General features: G+C 42.2%; 1 protein-coding gene across 1 annotated transcript in view; it reads right to left on the bottom strand.

Moving 5' to 3' along the window:
* Positions 1-15,423, bottom strand: part of LOC143732486 (uncharacterized) — a 29,226-nt gene that overhangs the window by 5,287 nt on the left and 8,516 nt on the right. Inside the window, exons 8-14 of the mRNA XM_077223617.1 lie at positions 13,817-14,597; positions 12,797-13,232; positions 8,616-12,503; positions 8,409-8,531; positions 6,811-6,964; positions 6,607-6,712; positions 6,028-6,209 (exon numbers count right to left, since the gene is read on the bottom strand). Coding sequence (XP_077079732.1) covers positions 6,028-6,209; positions 6,607-6,712; positions 6,811-6,964; positions 8,409-8,531; positions 8,616-12,503; positions 12,797-13,232; positions 13,817-14,597 — 5,670 coding nt within the window. The remainder of the gene's footprint in view (positions 1-6,027; positions 6,210-6,606; positions 6,713-6,810; positions 6,965-8,408; positions 8,532-8,615; positions 12,504-12,796; positions 13,233-13,816; positions 14,598-15,423) is intronic.

Below are 15,423 nucleotides of genomic sequence, written 5' to 3'. Positions count from 1 at the left end.
CCCCAACCCAGGTTGGACGCATCTGTAAGAAAAACTTTCCTCTTGGAAATTGTTCCCATTGTCACCCCCTCGTGGTACCAGTTCTGAGCCCGCCAGGGAATCAGGGTTCTTAAACAACCACGATTCACCATAACGAGCAAGTTGCCTGACTGCCATGCGTGAGTTGGCACAAGACGTTTCAGCCAATGCTGCAGTGGGCGCATGCGCAGTAATCCCAAGCGGAGTACTGGCGATGCTGCTGCCATGAGACCAAGCAGTTTCTGAAATTTCTTCAGTGGCGCGTGCTCGCGCGCTCTGAAGGTGCCTGCAAGCGCTCTGGTGTGAGTCGCGCTGTTATAGCTCTCGAGTCTAAAACTGTGCCCAGAAAGATCACGCTCTGGCTGGGGGTTAGTTTGCTTTTTGAAACATTGATTGTGAAACCCAGGCATTTTAGATGGCCGAGAATCAAATCCCTGTGAGCTAATAGCTCGATTCTCGACAGTCGTCGAGATAATTTAACACACGCACACCCTGATGTCTCAGAGGAGAAAGCGCTGCATCCACACACTTCGTGAATGTACGGGGTGCCAACGATAGACCGAACGGCAGAACGGTGTATTGATAAGCCTGGCCCTCGAAGGCGCATCTCAAGAATGGGCTGTGACGAGGGTTTATTTGAATGTGAAAGTATTTATTTATTTATGAACATTTATTAGAGGATCAGCCCCATGAGATGAAACATCTCGTTTTCATGGGGGTCCTCAGAGTAAGCGTCTTTCAGATCCATTGTGACAAACCAATCCCCTGTGCGCACTTGCACGAGGATATGTTTGATAGTTAACATTTTGAACGGCCGTCTCATGAAAGCTTTGTTCAAATGTCTCAAATCTAGAATGGGTCTGAGACTGCGTCTTTTTTCGGAATCAGAAAATAGCGGCTGTAAAAACCAAAATATTTTAGCGCGCGGGGGGGGGGGGCGACTAATTCTATCGCCCCTTTTGCTAATAGATTCTGTACTTCGGTGCGAAGCACGTGACCCACGTTGCTTCTCACACAAGTCTCTAGAACCGCCTGAAATTTCGGTCTGCGAGCGAATTTGTGTTTTTATTGTGTTTATGACCCAACTTGACACACCGGTGATAGCTTGCCAGGCTAGAACCCGTGTGGCTAGGGCTTGACACACAGATTGGGGCTGGTCGCCTAATGTTACACAAAATGTATATTGTGATGTGTGCATACATTGAGTATTGGACTGACTGTACAAGCATTTGCGTGTGGGGAAGTCAGTGTTACAACAGGGGAGGGGCCGCCTAGTGAAGGGGGACCTGATACCCTTATATTGTGATTTGTGCACACATTGAGTATTGGACTGACTGTACAAGCATTTGCGTGTGGGGAAGTCAGTATTACAACGGGGGGAGGGGCCGCCTGATGAAGGGGGACCGTGAACCCACGTGTTGTGTTTGTGAAACATACTTTTCTTTTGCTTTATATGGGTCGCCGTGAAAACGCTGTGGGAAGTTTTGTTGGCTTCTTTGAGGATGGTCCGGCGAGTGCGGGACCAGTGCCCTCTCTCTTTCCCCTGCATGCTAGGACGACTTTGGCGGCGCTGTTTGGGGCGCGGCATTTGGTCTGGGGCCTTGGTGTCGGGGAAGCGGGAAGCGCTTGGTTGCTCTCGGCTGGCGCTGGGCATCAGCCGCAGGGCGGGGCTGAGAGGCCTGTTTCGCGGGCTTTGTTGGCCGAGGCGTCGACGGGGCTGGCTTGTGAGCACTCGACGCCGAGCTAGAGCGTTTAGGCAGGAAGTGACGCATGGCCTGGGACGCTTTCTGTGCCTCGGTGTATCTCTCCGAGAACCCCTTCACCGCAGGGCCCAAGAGGCCGGTGCTAGATACTGCGGCGTCGAGGAACTTCGTTCTCTCCGCGTCCTTAATGTCAGTGAGGGTAAGCCAGAGGGGGCGTTCGAGCACGACCAAACTCGCCATATACCTCCCGATAGCCTGAGCTGTGGCCTTGGTAGCTCTCAAGGCCAGGTCCGTGGTAGAGCCCGACCGATATATCGGCAAGCCGATATTATCGGTGAGCCGATATTATCGGCCGATATTAGGCATTTTCATAACTACCGGTATCGGCATTTATAATGGCCGATAAATGAATATAAAAAAAAATGCGGCGTGCGGTGATTGATGTAAGGGTGGCGCTGCCAATAAAGCACCTAAAACCTGTCACAATGCACTGGCAAAAGCAATGATATGAATACATCAAATAGCAAGGAGACATTTTAATTGTTTATTAATAACAAGTGTTTTCAGTCATTGTGTGCTGCAAAGATGAAGTTGAGGATGCGGACTCGCGATCTTTGAACGCGCCAGAGAGAAATGTACATTTCAGAAGGATTACATAAGCAGAGAGCAGTTTGGCTTTCGTTTTGATTTGTTCTGTTTAAAAGTAGACATTTCAATAGATATATTTCTGAGGTCTATACGCTGAGTTTCGGTTCATTTATGAGACAAGTTGCAGTTCACTCGCCGGCACCTCCGTTTTGAGATTATCTATTGTCTGTTATATTTACACCTTATTTATTAAATCCAGGCATTTGGTTGATGAAACATTGATTAAAATTAAGATATAATTAATACAAAATGAAATTGACTTTAATAAAAGGCTTTGTGCTTTCTGTTCGAGGTCTATGTGAAAGTTTTAAAGCACTTTAGTGCCGCTTTCGGAGCTTGTCACGTCTGTTTTATCCTCATAAATGCAAACACGAAAAATAAAATAAAATGAAATGAATATTATATGTTCTGTTGAGAGCCAACCCTTCTTCATCCAGTGTGTAGTAGACTATTACTTTTGATTTGCGCAGTGTAATTAACTGAATTGATTTCTCTGCTGCCAGCCTCTGTCACGTGTGAGCTTGTGACTATTGGCCATTTTGCCCTGTAACGGGTGCTTTTCCGCGTCTCGGGTAAACAGCTGTTGCGACTCACGCGAGCAATAACGTCCACGTCCGGTGTAGACACAGTGTTAAAGCTCTTTCTGCCTATAACGGTACGTTACAACATCAAGCAATATTCCAATAATTTATATAATTATAACACTTTGTATATGGCCATTTTGCATTAAGAGTAGCCTAGTTTCACGTTTAGTAGGTACATTTTGCTTACTACTTATTTAAAATAGTATAAAAGTCTGTACATTATGTAATCAAAAACGTTTTCATTATGATATTATAAATTTTACTTTAGTAAAAAGATCTGAGTTATTCCTCCACTGGTAGAGATTAGAGGAATTAAGACTAAAAATAGAAGATAATGTCAGTGACACTTTTGATATATTTATTGATACAAGTTGTTTTATATAACGTGACTAAATTAAAAGACAAAGTCGTTAGTGAAGATTATGCAACAGTATTTAGAATATAATATAATATAACATGCAATGCAAACTAGTTTGGTTACAGCTCAAATGTATCATTCTCATTCTATCATTCCCCCTGCCTCCATTACATATCTTTGTCACAAGTGTTTGATCACCACATTTGAGTGATCATTGCAAAACGTTTATATATTTATTCTGTTTAAATACTGTGTATTCTATATACAGTACCCATCAAAAGTTTGTACACACCAATAGGAAAGTGTGTCCAAACTTTTGACTGATACTGTTGGCTACTATAATACACATAAATAATATTGCTACTGTAACATAAATAATATCGGCCGATATATCGGTAGCTTTTTTTATCGGCATCGGCCCCCAAAAATCCATATCGGTTGGGCTCTAGTCCGTGGCGCTTCGAAGGTCCCGAAAGGCCTCAGGGTCCGGGCCAGCCTCGTCCATAGACCGGAGGAGTTTGGCCTGGTAAACCTGCAGCACGGCCATCGTGTGCAGGGCCGATGCAGCGTGACCGGAGGCGGAATACGTGCGTTCAGCGAGGGCTGAAGTGCTACGGCACGGCTTGTTGGGATGAACAGCTCTAGTTCGCCAGCTAGCAGCTGTGTTCGGGCAGAGATGAGCGGTCAACGCCTCTTCGAGGGCCGGCAACGACTCATAGCCTTTTTCCACTGCTCCGTCCACGGGGGAGAACTTCGTGAAAACTGCGGGGCCTCGTGTAGAATAAGGAGTGCGCCAGGCCTTGGTAAGCTCCTCGTGTACTTCGGGAAAAAAAGGCGCTGGCATGTGACGAGAGGCCTGTTGGTGCCCTGGAAGAAACCAGCCATCCAGCCAACTTCGAGGGGGTTCAGCGGGCGCGGCCCACTCGAGCTCGAGGTCTGCTACGGCCTGTGTCAGGATCCGAAGCGTTTCCGCGCTGGTAGCTGAGGCGTCCTGGTAGCTGAGGCGTTGGGCGTCGGCTGGGAAGCCATGACGGGGTCGAAAGAGCCCGGCCATTCTTCCTCAGACGCGGTGATAGACAGGCTGTCGTCGTGCTCGCTAGGCCCGCCGAAGGAGACCAGGCCCGCAACGTGGGGGGGCGGGCTTGGGGGGGGGGGGGGGGGGGGGGGTGGTGCGCTGATCTCCCTCGAACAGGACCGGAGATGAACGAGCTGGAGAGAGTGAGGCACGCGGGGACGTGGCCGGCGTGCGTTCACTAACATCCATGCTCTCCGGTTGCCGTTGGCTGTGCCGCTTCTTCTTCCTCGGCTGAAGTAGGGCCGGAGAAGGACACGCGGGATTTGCAGCACGGAGATAGGCATGCTCTCGCAGGCCCCACATCCGCCGGCAGACAGTGCATTCTCCGCGTGGTGAAGTCCCAGTCATGGAATGCAGCTAGCGTGTTCGTCCGCCTCTTGCATCCGCTTGCATCCGCACGTGGCGCAGGTCTTGACACGAGGCATTTGAAACAACGCTCGTACAGATAAAACACACAGAATACAATGAGTAATGAAAAGGATGTCGCCGGATAGCCACAGGAGAGACGGCGTCAGGAGAAACACGGTGAAATGTGTCGTCTGCTGAACTGTAGCTCGCTCAGGGTGAAGGCTTGTTCGACGGCGAAGGCTCAATAAATGGTAAGAGGCGTGAAGTTTGTCGCTGAAGGAGTAAAATCTGGTATAATGGCGAATTCGGGGACTCTTATAGACTGAGGTCACGCCCCCTTGGCGAGCTCTGACGTGTATGACGCAGAGTGTTCTCACTGGTCGTACGTCAGAGGCGCCTGCGACATTGGATGTGCGGTTGCCGCAGCGCAGCCTATGAGCGAGCCAGACGCTCATGTTCTAGCTGTGCAGCTGCAAATGCGCTTTACTTAAAGGCTTTAGTAAATCGAGGAAAAGGAGTTTCCCCCACTGCGTATAGCTACTCAATACGAAGTGACCGTTCGAAAGGGAACTCAGATGCGCAAGAGATTGTAATGACAATTTATTACTAATCATGGAACCGGCTTTACTGACGAGATGCGCATGCGTCACGAGCTTTGAGAATGCGCACGACGGGGGTCAGGCGCGATGGGGGGAGGGGGGTGTGGTTCGACCGTTTGATTGACGAACTTACTGTACAATGATTCTAGGTGGTCTTGGAAATGATTGTCTGGAGATTTGAGTCCTGCCCGTTCCACAGATGATTAAATTGCTTAATTTTCATTTCAGTGCTTCTAACTCAGTGGCTGTAAGCGGGTTAGGAATAGGATTTCAAGTTATTTTGAAAAAATTGACAAAAAAGAGAATCACATACCCCACCTTTAAACTTGTAATACAATAATGCCATTTTCCCAATATTACCAGACTGAATTTATCAACATATTGAATAGAAAAATAGATTGCTTTAATCACTAAACCAGGGGTGGAAAGAGTACAAATTCCTTGGAAAAACTGTATGAAGCACAAACATATCAGATCAATCATATACTCAACACACAAAGTTTTAAATGTGCAGAGGTAATATAAATGTTTTGTAAAACAATAAATTATTTTAATTTACAAAATACATTCATATGAGGTTATGGTGATTTAATAATTTAGTTATTCAGTTCAATAGGCTGGTGTACTTCAGCTGAAGTGAACTGGCCCTAACCTATAAGGCATGTGGACTTTTCATAAAAATTAAAACTCTCACCTGTAATAAACACAGGAAACCGTACAGATGCATTTTGGATCTGGAGGCGAGTCAAACAGACGAGGTAATCCGGTCGGTCCCGTGATATGACATCACATTCATGATAGGGCAAGACCTCGACTATGCCAGCTTTCTGACAGCAATCGATAAACTGCTGCTTCTTACTTCCCTCAGGACTGGACCTGTCGAGGAGATTATATGTAAGATTATAGTTTCATGTTAGAGGAGAGTGAGAATTAGTCTGTGCGCATAACTGGGTAAGCAAGTACTAACAAAAGTAGCTATTCTTTAAACAAAAAAGCTTAAAATGCTGCTTTATCGGGCAGTGTTCAGAGGTAGACAGGCATCAAGGCGAAACAAGACGCTGGTATTGTTTTAAACAAGTCAAGTCAACTCACCATTTATATAGCACTTTTAACAATATAGATTGTCAAAGCAGCTTTACAGTGATAATAGGAAATTAAAGTAACAGAGATTGTTTTGGCTTTACAGCAGCTCTAGAATAAAGTTATTGTCAAGCTAAAGTTAGTTTTTAAACAAAACTTCAATCACAAAACTTAAACACAGCTGTGATCTTACCTTGCACTTTCCCGAAGCCTGCGACTGTCTCTATAGTGCAGAAACCATTTCCATTTCCCTTGCTTGTCTAACTCCTCCAGAATACCCACGACTTTCTTCATGTCATCTTATAAATTTGACAAATATAAGTTCAATGAAAATGTCATAATGTATCATCTCCAGTAAAACAACTTGGATAATTTCTGTAGCAACTTTTATCAGTACCTAGAGTAAGTGTGTCAAGAGCCAAATCATCACACACTATAAAGCCTCCTTTTGCAAAAAGCTCTTGGTGAGCGAGGTTCACCACGTCATCGGGTCGGTCGATACCAGCAAACAGGACGTTGGGGGACTTCTTCAATTCCAGCAAATAAGGCACCTGGTTGAATTGGAAAAATAGCTCTTTTGAAGGCAACCTCAATCAAATAAGTTAACCGAAAAATAGTTTCTGAAACAATCGCTCGACTTTTCCCCCCAACTTCTGTTAATTATATCAGTTTGGTAGCCTGGGTTTCCCCATGCTGCCTTGCGCCCAGCGCGATTTTATTCATGCTGCTAGACAGCCTGGATTCCATGGACCAGATTTTCGCCTCAGCGAGGGGACCAATCACAGAACGGGGAGGGAGCAGCAAGACGATGACGACGTCTATGCGACACACCCAAGCAGTTTGTTTATACCTATGGATCCAACATGGTGGTAGCAGACGCGAAATTACCTTTCGATGCAGCCTTAGATATTGTTCTAAGTAGTTTAGTTAAATCTCTGACCCATCGTCGTCTTCCTTTTCTAATTTCTGTCGCTCTACATACGTCATCTGGTATAATTGAAACGACTGGCTATGTGCTACGTACAGGCGCATTTGATAGACATTCATAGCACCCAATAAACGGCTCTGGGCATTCGTAAACCATGCCTCAAATACGAGAAAATGAACATGTGGTTCCCAGACCCACGTCTCAATGAGACGAGGTCTGACGTTAGCCAGGCTATCAGTTTGTCTGAATTAAAAAATAATAAAAATAAAAAATGTTGTGGCAAACAGTTCGGGGGAGAGAGCCAAGGAAATGGAGCGAGGCCGGTGGCACAAGTGTTATTGAGTCTCTCGCCTTCCACTGTTGTCACTCCTCCTTTTACCCTTCCTGAGCTCCTCCGTAAGACTAGAGGCCGCTGTGGTGCACAGGTTACACTCGTGCCACCAGCATCGCTCTGTTCCCACGGCTCTTGCCACACATGGAAACAAAAAATGAAAATATATGTTATAATGTAATTATACCGTAAAATAAATAAATAAATAAATAAATAAATAAATAAATAAATGCTACAACTGAATTAAGGCATCACAACAATGTAAAATGTGAAAAATGGATATTCATTTCTAGATTTGCTAAAGATTACATTAAAGAATTCTTTTTTTTATATATTTTTTTTGTTTCACCCATTTTTTTATTTAGAATGATGCTCACTGTCAGATGACAACAAAGGTAATCTAAAAGTAAAAAAGGGGAAATGAGCATGCACAATTAAATATCCAATATCATATGCAATACCGACCAACTGCCAGATAAATTGAACAAAAAAATATATATATATTTGCAACTATATTGATATACTGATATTTCTTTGGCACATTAAAATTTATATTAAATAGACAAATTATGCTAAGTTATTTTTTAAATCACAGCATTTAATCATCTTTTTTACTGAATGATATGATATAATGGGTCAAATCATATACTTATTATATCGGTGTCAAATCGTCCACTTAAAGGATGATTTACACAAATTTTCAGGCTAAAATTTTGAGCTTCACTCATTCACTTACCTCACATATGTGCTCTGCAATGTCCTCATTCCTCAGTATAATGAGAAGAGGGGACTGACCATCGCTACTGAGGTCAAACTCTTCTGGCTCAACCTGTATGTGGCCCTCAATCTCCATCATGTGCTACAAATCAGAAATTCCCATGAAAATCTTACTTTACCATTTTAGAACACTTTATAAGATTATTTTTATGCATAACTTTTGTACCTTGGTTTCTTTAAAGAAGGTATCTGTTGATGTGACAAGGACAAAGAACCTGTACTTAGTCTTGGATGCTTGCCGCACAGAGGACTTCAGATTGTCATGAGGATTGTCGAAAGTTTCCTTCTTGATACGACCACAGAATCCAGGATGTTGGCCGACGCTCTCTCGGTTGTACTTCCTCTTGAAGCCCTTTCTACTTGCCTCAACTGGACGAAAGAGAGTCTTCCTGCTGCAGACATCATTCATCATGGACTTATATGCAACAGCACATTGCTTTGTTATTTCTGAGATCCTTGGGAACTCAACTTCATTACCCTTTTCACAGAAAAGTCTTTGAAGATGTGGTTTGTGGTTTCTTACAGACTCCCTCATCCCTCTCCTGTCAGACATGTCCACTTTTATCTTAAAATCAGTAAGTGATTGCTGTGCTTTACTAAGGTCAGCGGAGTTCTCCACTTCACTGAGATTTGAAAAACGAACAGTTATGGGACATGTAGACTGGTCAGGATTTTCCCAACAGTGTAATGTGGTACTGGATGTGCTCTTATTTTCTTTGAGAACCTGACTCATGTTTTTAGAGAAAATAAGGTACTCAAGATCAACTGCAGACCGGGTCACATCAGTCTTACTTTGTTGTTCTTGCAAGCGATGAAAAGAGTTTTCAAGTCCAGTGAAAGATGGTTTCATGGTGGAAGAGTTACTGAATGTTACCCGGTTTCCTTTCCTGTCCAAAACGGTGACAATAGAGGAGGGTGGAATGTCGAATTTGTTATCCCTCTCACTTACATCTAATAGCTGACTGGAAGCCGCCTCCCTTCTGAAATATCTGCGCCAGTCAAATTGCTGCTTGCTTGTCTTAACATGTGGAAGGGAACTAACCGAGACTGCCTTAGTTGGCTTTGCTTGACAAGTTTCAAAGCATGCTGTTTTTTGGATACTGTAGTCTACAATAACATTGGAAGATACTTCATCATCCCACTCAGAATTTTGGCGGAAGGCTGTGAATTTGCTTTTTCTAGACTTCTTTTTTGGACTTCGGTCCCTGGTATATTCAGCAGTATAAGCAACTGACAGAGGGTCTGATTTATCATTCTTTTCTGCCCAACAATAGTTATCCATCTCTTTCTTTGCATGCTTTTTGTGCCTGTAGGAATACTCACGTTCAGATGTAATGTACTTAGAACAAATGGGTTGATCATTGTCACAACTAAATTCATTTTCACATGGATACAATTGGTGATCAACTGGTTCCTCGGTTTGGTAATCAGGCCACGGTAAACCTTCATCAGATCCCTGGTAATATTCATGCAAATCGTCTACGTTGTCGTCACTGTAAAATAATGAAGAGTCATTTTGAGGTGCACCATCTATGAAGTTATAGTTCTTGTCATCTTTTTGTTGGGAGGTGGGACAGAGTTTGTGCCGTAACTGGAAAGAGTCCTCACTGGGCGAATGCTTAATAGTTAATGCAGATTTATCTTTGAAATCCATTGTCCCAGTGTATTTGATCCTCTTACACCTTAGTTCGTCATCATAGGTTTCTTCATAATGCCCTATAAAGTCAGAGAGTGGCTTTGTGGTAGAAACATGCGTTTGCGGAGATACAGGAATTTTAGGTGGCAGCATGTCAACATGATCAGTGTTGTAAGGAAAGTAAAGGTCCCTATTCAAATCCTCTTCCCTGAATTCTTCATTCACTTCTATTAAACATGCCATTTCATCTTGCGTAGGAGTAGAACACATGCTGTTTACCTCCACTGCTGAGGGTTTGTAAATTGTTAAAGCTTGAGGAGCAACCATTTCATTACGAGTTTCAGTCCGGCTATGGGGCAAAGCACAAATTTTTGTGGACAGGCATTCTTGGTATGTTTTGATGACTTCATCTTTACAAGAGCCTTGACTTTTTGTCTCCTTCTCGTCAACAAGTGTATCATCCTCATCACTGACTTTAGATTTATCCTGTTGGCCTAAATCTCTTTCATCATCTTTTTCTAAATGACTAATATCTAATTTGGTGGGTTCAACAGTACTTGCTGTTTTGAACTCACTCTGACATACTTCAAGAGCTTCTTGTTGGAACTCTAAACTCTGCTGAAGGGTCTTGGTTTCAATCTCATCTTGCATTATATTAGAAGTATCAATATAAGAAGGTAGGGGGTGTTTCTCTTGAACAGACATGGGCTGATCCTCATCTGAGGATGAATCATTGCTTAATACAAGGGTATAGTCTTCAAGGTCATAGTCTTCAAAGTCGGTCTCCTCTGGTGTGTGAGGTTGTGTTTCACTCTTTTGTATCTTCACGTCATCATCATCATCGATGACAGCATCCTCGTCACTGAATTCCATTTCAACACTGTTTATATCATCCATTATACCCAAAAATAACTCATCTTGATGTTCCACCATTGCTGTGGATGTCTCACGTTCAGTGTCACTGCCATCCAAGTTATCCCATTCCTTTGACTTACTCTCACCCTCTTGCATAATTTCCTCACCTGTATAACCGTCATCTTTTTCTTCCACAGTCTTTTTAGCGTCATTCCGTTCAATTCCATGGGATGATGGATCAATCAAGTTTAACTGATCTTTCGGATCAGGCTGTCCTTTTGCACTAGGAATCTCATTACACTTTTCAACTTCAGTCTCATCTGATGTAGCATCTCTCAGCTCACCAACCATATGTGTGTGATCTTTCAGGTCATGCACAGGGTTAAGATCTTCTTTTGCATTTGAAGTCTCATTATACTCTACAACTCTCGTCTCATCTGATGAAATATCACTCAGCTTATCAAAATGGTCAACTAGATTTGTATCATCTAGTAAAGGTTTCAGTTCTTTTTTTGCATTAGACGTCTCTTTGTGCTCTTCAACACTAGTCTCATCTGATGTAGAATCTCTCAGCTCATCAACCATTTTTGTGTGATCTTTCAGGTCATGCAAAGGCTTAAGATTTTCCTTTGCATGAGAAGTCTCATACTTTTCAACTCTCGTCTCATCTGATGAAATATCGCTTAGTTCCTCAACATGGTCAAGTAGATTTGAGTCATCTAGTAAAGGTTTAAGATCTTTTTTTGCATTAGAAGTCTCATTATGCTCTTCAACACTAGCATCATGTGGTGAAACATCTCTCAGAACATCTACCATGTTTGCGTGACCTTTGAGATCTTGAAAAGTTTTAAGATCTTCCTTTGCATGAGCAAAGCAATTATGCTCAACAACACTAATCTGATCTTGGCTAGGCAATTCAGAAATCATGTTTTCATCAACATTTCCATATTCCATAATTGTAAGACATCCTTCGTGGCTATCTTCATCTGAGACTTCTTTACTCTCTTGACTTACAGAAACACTCTTTTCCTGTACTAAAATGGATGCTCCGTTTCCAGTTTTAAATTCTGTAGTATCGTCAACATTTCCATCAACCACAGCTGCTGGGCACCCATTTTTGTTTTCATTTGTTTCAGAAATCTCTTTACTCTCTACACTGTCAGAAACATTCTCCTTCTGCAGTACTGTATGTGGTTTATGCCCAGTTTCCTTCTTCAAACACAGATCAAAACTTTTCCTACCCAAAATCAGACGATGTGGTTTTGCGAATGCTGACGGTTTTATGGGACTAAGTACTTGATGGAACACACCAATTTTTTTCAGAACAAAATTGGTCACTCTCGTAGATGCTTCATTCTTTGTAACATTTCTGACCTTTGGTAGTAGTATCCGAATACCTATTCTCATATTTGATGCTTGCTCGCACAACTGGTTGTATGAACTATTTCCTTCCAAGAGCTGAGAATATGAGCAGTCAGTTGGGATGTCATTTTCATCATCAGTGTCAATGTGACTGTCAGGCACTGAATTTTCCACTGGTATATCCAAAGGAGATCTATAATTCTGTAACAGAAAAATGAAAATCAAATAAATCAATATTAAATTGCACAATCACACTGTACAAGAGGTCTAAAATATTACTGAGAATATCACAGAGAATGTCCAAAAGAATTATTGGCAACTCTTATAAACATGACAAATAACTAAAGGCTTAAAACTAACAATAATATATTTTCTTAAAAATATATTTTAAAAAATGGTTTACAAAAAAATTCAATAGATTTTAAAGATTAACAGCTATGCAACTAAAAGCTAAGAGCTAAATACAGTACAATTTTAATTATGTTAATCATTACCATCAATGCTGTAACTTTTGGATTGGGGGAGAGACTTGTCCCAGAAGTTGAATGGCTTGGTGTCGTTCCATGCTTACAAGTTGGTGACATTCCACCAGGCTGTGATGCAGTGTCTTTTTCTCTGCTTTGATTTGAGACAGAACAGAAATTCACAGGCTCGCCGTTTTTCACAGAAAGATCCAAAACATCTGATGAAAGATGCGCAGGGCTGGATGAGTCCTCTTTTGATGTCAACTCAACATTGAGCAATGACACAGCATTTTGAATAGCGTTAATGTCCAGATGAACCTTTTCAACATCCTTCCCCTTTGGAAGTGCGGTACTATTTTCAAGGTGAAATAACCTGGAGGTGTGTTTACTATAAAAAAGTCCAATCCACATGTGAAAAATGAGATGTATATCCTCATAGGTCTCTTCAATGTTGAAGTTCCATTTCCTGTCAATATTAGGGGAGAAATGGTTAAAAGAGCCAAATGTCTATATATGGGTTATGATGCTCAAATGATTACCACAAAAACTTCTTCAGCATATTTAAAGTGTGTCATTTTGGTGTTAAACTCAGACATTTGATTTTCTCAAGGATTAGTATTGGGGCCAATATGTGTGTGTGTGTGTGTGTGTGTGTGTGTGTGTGTGTGTGTGTGTGTGTGTGTGTGTGTGTGTAAACAAGCACCAGCAAAATACAAGTATTAAATAGGGACTTTGTATCGGCAGATACTCAATATTCAATGACTCAGATCAGATCCCTACTTGTAATGGTCTTGATAGAATCAGTAAGAGCATTTTTTGTTTGTCTTTTTAGCAAAAGTGTGTATATTAATATATCATTTTACATTAAAGCTGTATAATTTCTTGTAAAAATAAATGTTTTTTTGATTAGTGACAATATTAAACAATGCAATGATGTTCAGATTTTTATCTTGTGTAAATCGCAACAAATCAACATAAAAACAATATTAATTTTCACTACAACAATCATCAAGCCTTAACCGAAATGTAGAGGAAACAAGTGGTACATACCCATGAAGTGCTCGTGTGACAGTTTTGTCTATATTGTCATTGGTGAACTTGGTGTCAAATTTAAAATCATAATCTTCTTCCCAAATCCTTGTCACTTGGATCTTTCCCTCCTTTTCAATTATGCATCTATTCCGTAAAAATCTTGATTTCCGTGCTTTCGTCTTGGGAATCAACGACATTGTCTTTTTTGAATAAATCAAGTGCTTCCATTCTGTTTTGCCTCCTTCCTCTTGATGACACGAGGGTGCGGCATCTTTAGGCAGGTTCAGATGAAGCCCAGTCTTCAATGACAGAGCCGAATCTACACATCCAGATGGATAAGAAACCTGGGGGGATGGACCCGACAAACCTGACAGCAGAGAGGTTGGCTGTGAGTAAGAATGCTCTTTAGATATTTCCAAAATCAGTTCTCCAGTCACTAAAAGACCTTCTGGAAAAGGAGACCTGGGAGGTAATTTAAATCTGGCAGATGGACAACGAAGAAGAGCATGAAGGACCGACTCCGGGGAGCCGCTATCCTTCATTCCATCAAGGGCCTCCTGGCCAGGTTTGGCTTCTAAGTTCGATAACATTTTATCATTACTTGCACCGAGGGCCAAGTCAGCCAGTAAACTCAAAGCATCTGATGGCAGAGATGCACTCATGCTCTCACTCTCTGCGCTGGCTTTGCCATCAACGCTAATTCTTGTCCTTCCCACCCTATCCCCAAGTGACGATATGAGCTGCTGGTCATTGCATTTAGCTATTTCAAAAGGTGCTGATGTGTCAAAATTGAGGGACCCTGTAAGAAATAGACAAAGACAAAGCATAAAATAGCAGCTGCAAAGGCGCATTGTAATGCAGACATGCAAAAGAATAGGAGGAAGCATTAGCACAATAACATGCACACAGAAGACAAAAAGATGGAGAGGGAACAAATGGGGCCAATTTTAAAACACCAGCAAAATCATGTATCAAGCCATTCTAATTGAATGACTACTGCCGAAAATGAACCATTCACAAAGGATTGAGGTTTAAAACTGGTATACACACAGTGCACACTGGTATACAGTGTACAACTGGTATGCACACAAATATACACAGCACTTTCTGGACACTTTTCCACTAGGGGTGTAACGGTTCTCGGTAAAGTATATATATTAGTGCTGTCAAACGATTAAAATATTTAATCGCGATTAATCGCATTAATGCCATAGTTAACTGGCGATTAATCGCACATTTTTATCTATTCTAAATGTCCCTTGATTTCTATTTGTCTCATTATTTTTTCTAATTTTAATGCTCTTATCAACATGGAAAAGTGGATCAGCAGTAAGTTTGTTCTTAGCTGTGGTATCCATGTGTTTCTGTCTGAAGTCATCCATTGTAGAGCTTAGATCGGGCCCAAAAAATCAAGCCCGACCCGAGCCCGTGCGCATTGTGTCCGAGCCCGGCCCGGCCCGACACATAAACTGTAATTATGAGCCCGAGCCCGATTTAAACCCGTCCATTTTTTTAATATGTGGGTGGGTCGTTATAACTGACGTTCTCAACTACTTTCTATGTTACTTTCTCCCGCCCGCAACATTTTTGTCCCGCTCCCGCCCGCAAATAGACTCTTTTTTTGT

This window comes from Siphateles boraxobius, unplaced genomic scaffold (genome assembly GCF_051911475.1).
Source record: "Siphateles boraxobius isolate OS27281-9 unplaced genomic scaffold, OSU_SipBor_1 9, whole genome shotgun sequence".
NCBI classification, from domain to species: Eukaryota; Metazoa; Chordata; class Actinopteri; order Cypriniformes; family Leuciscidae; genus Siphateles; species Siphateles boraxobius.
The sequence above is the reverse complement of the archived record's forward strand: the minus strand, read 5'-3'. Positions and strand labels throughout refer to the sequence as shown.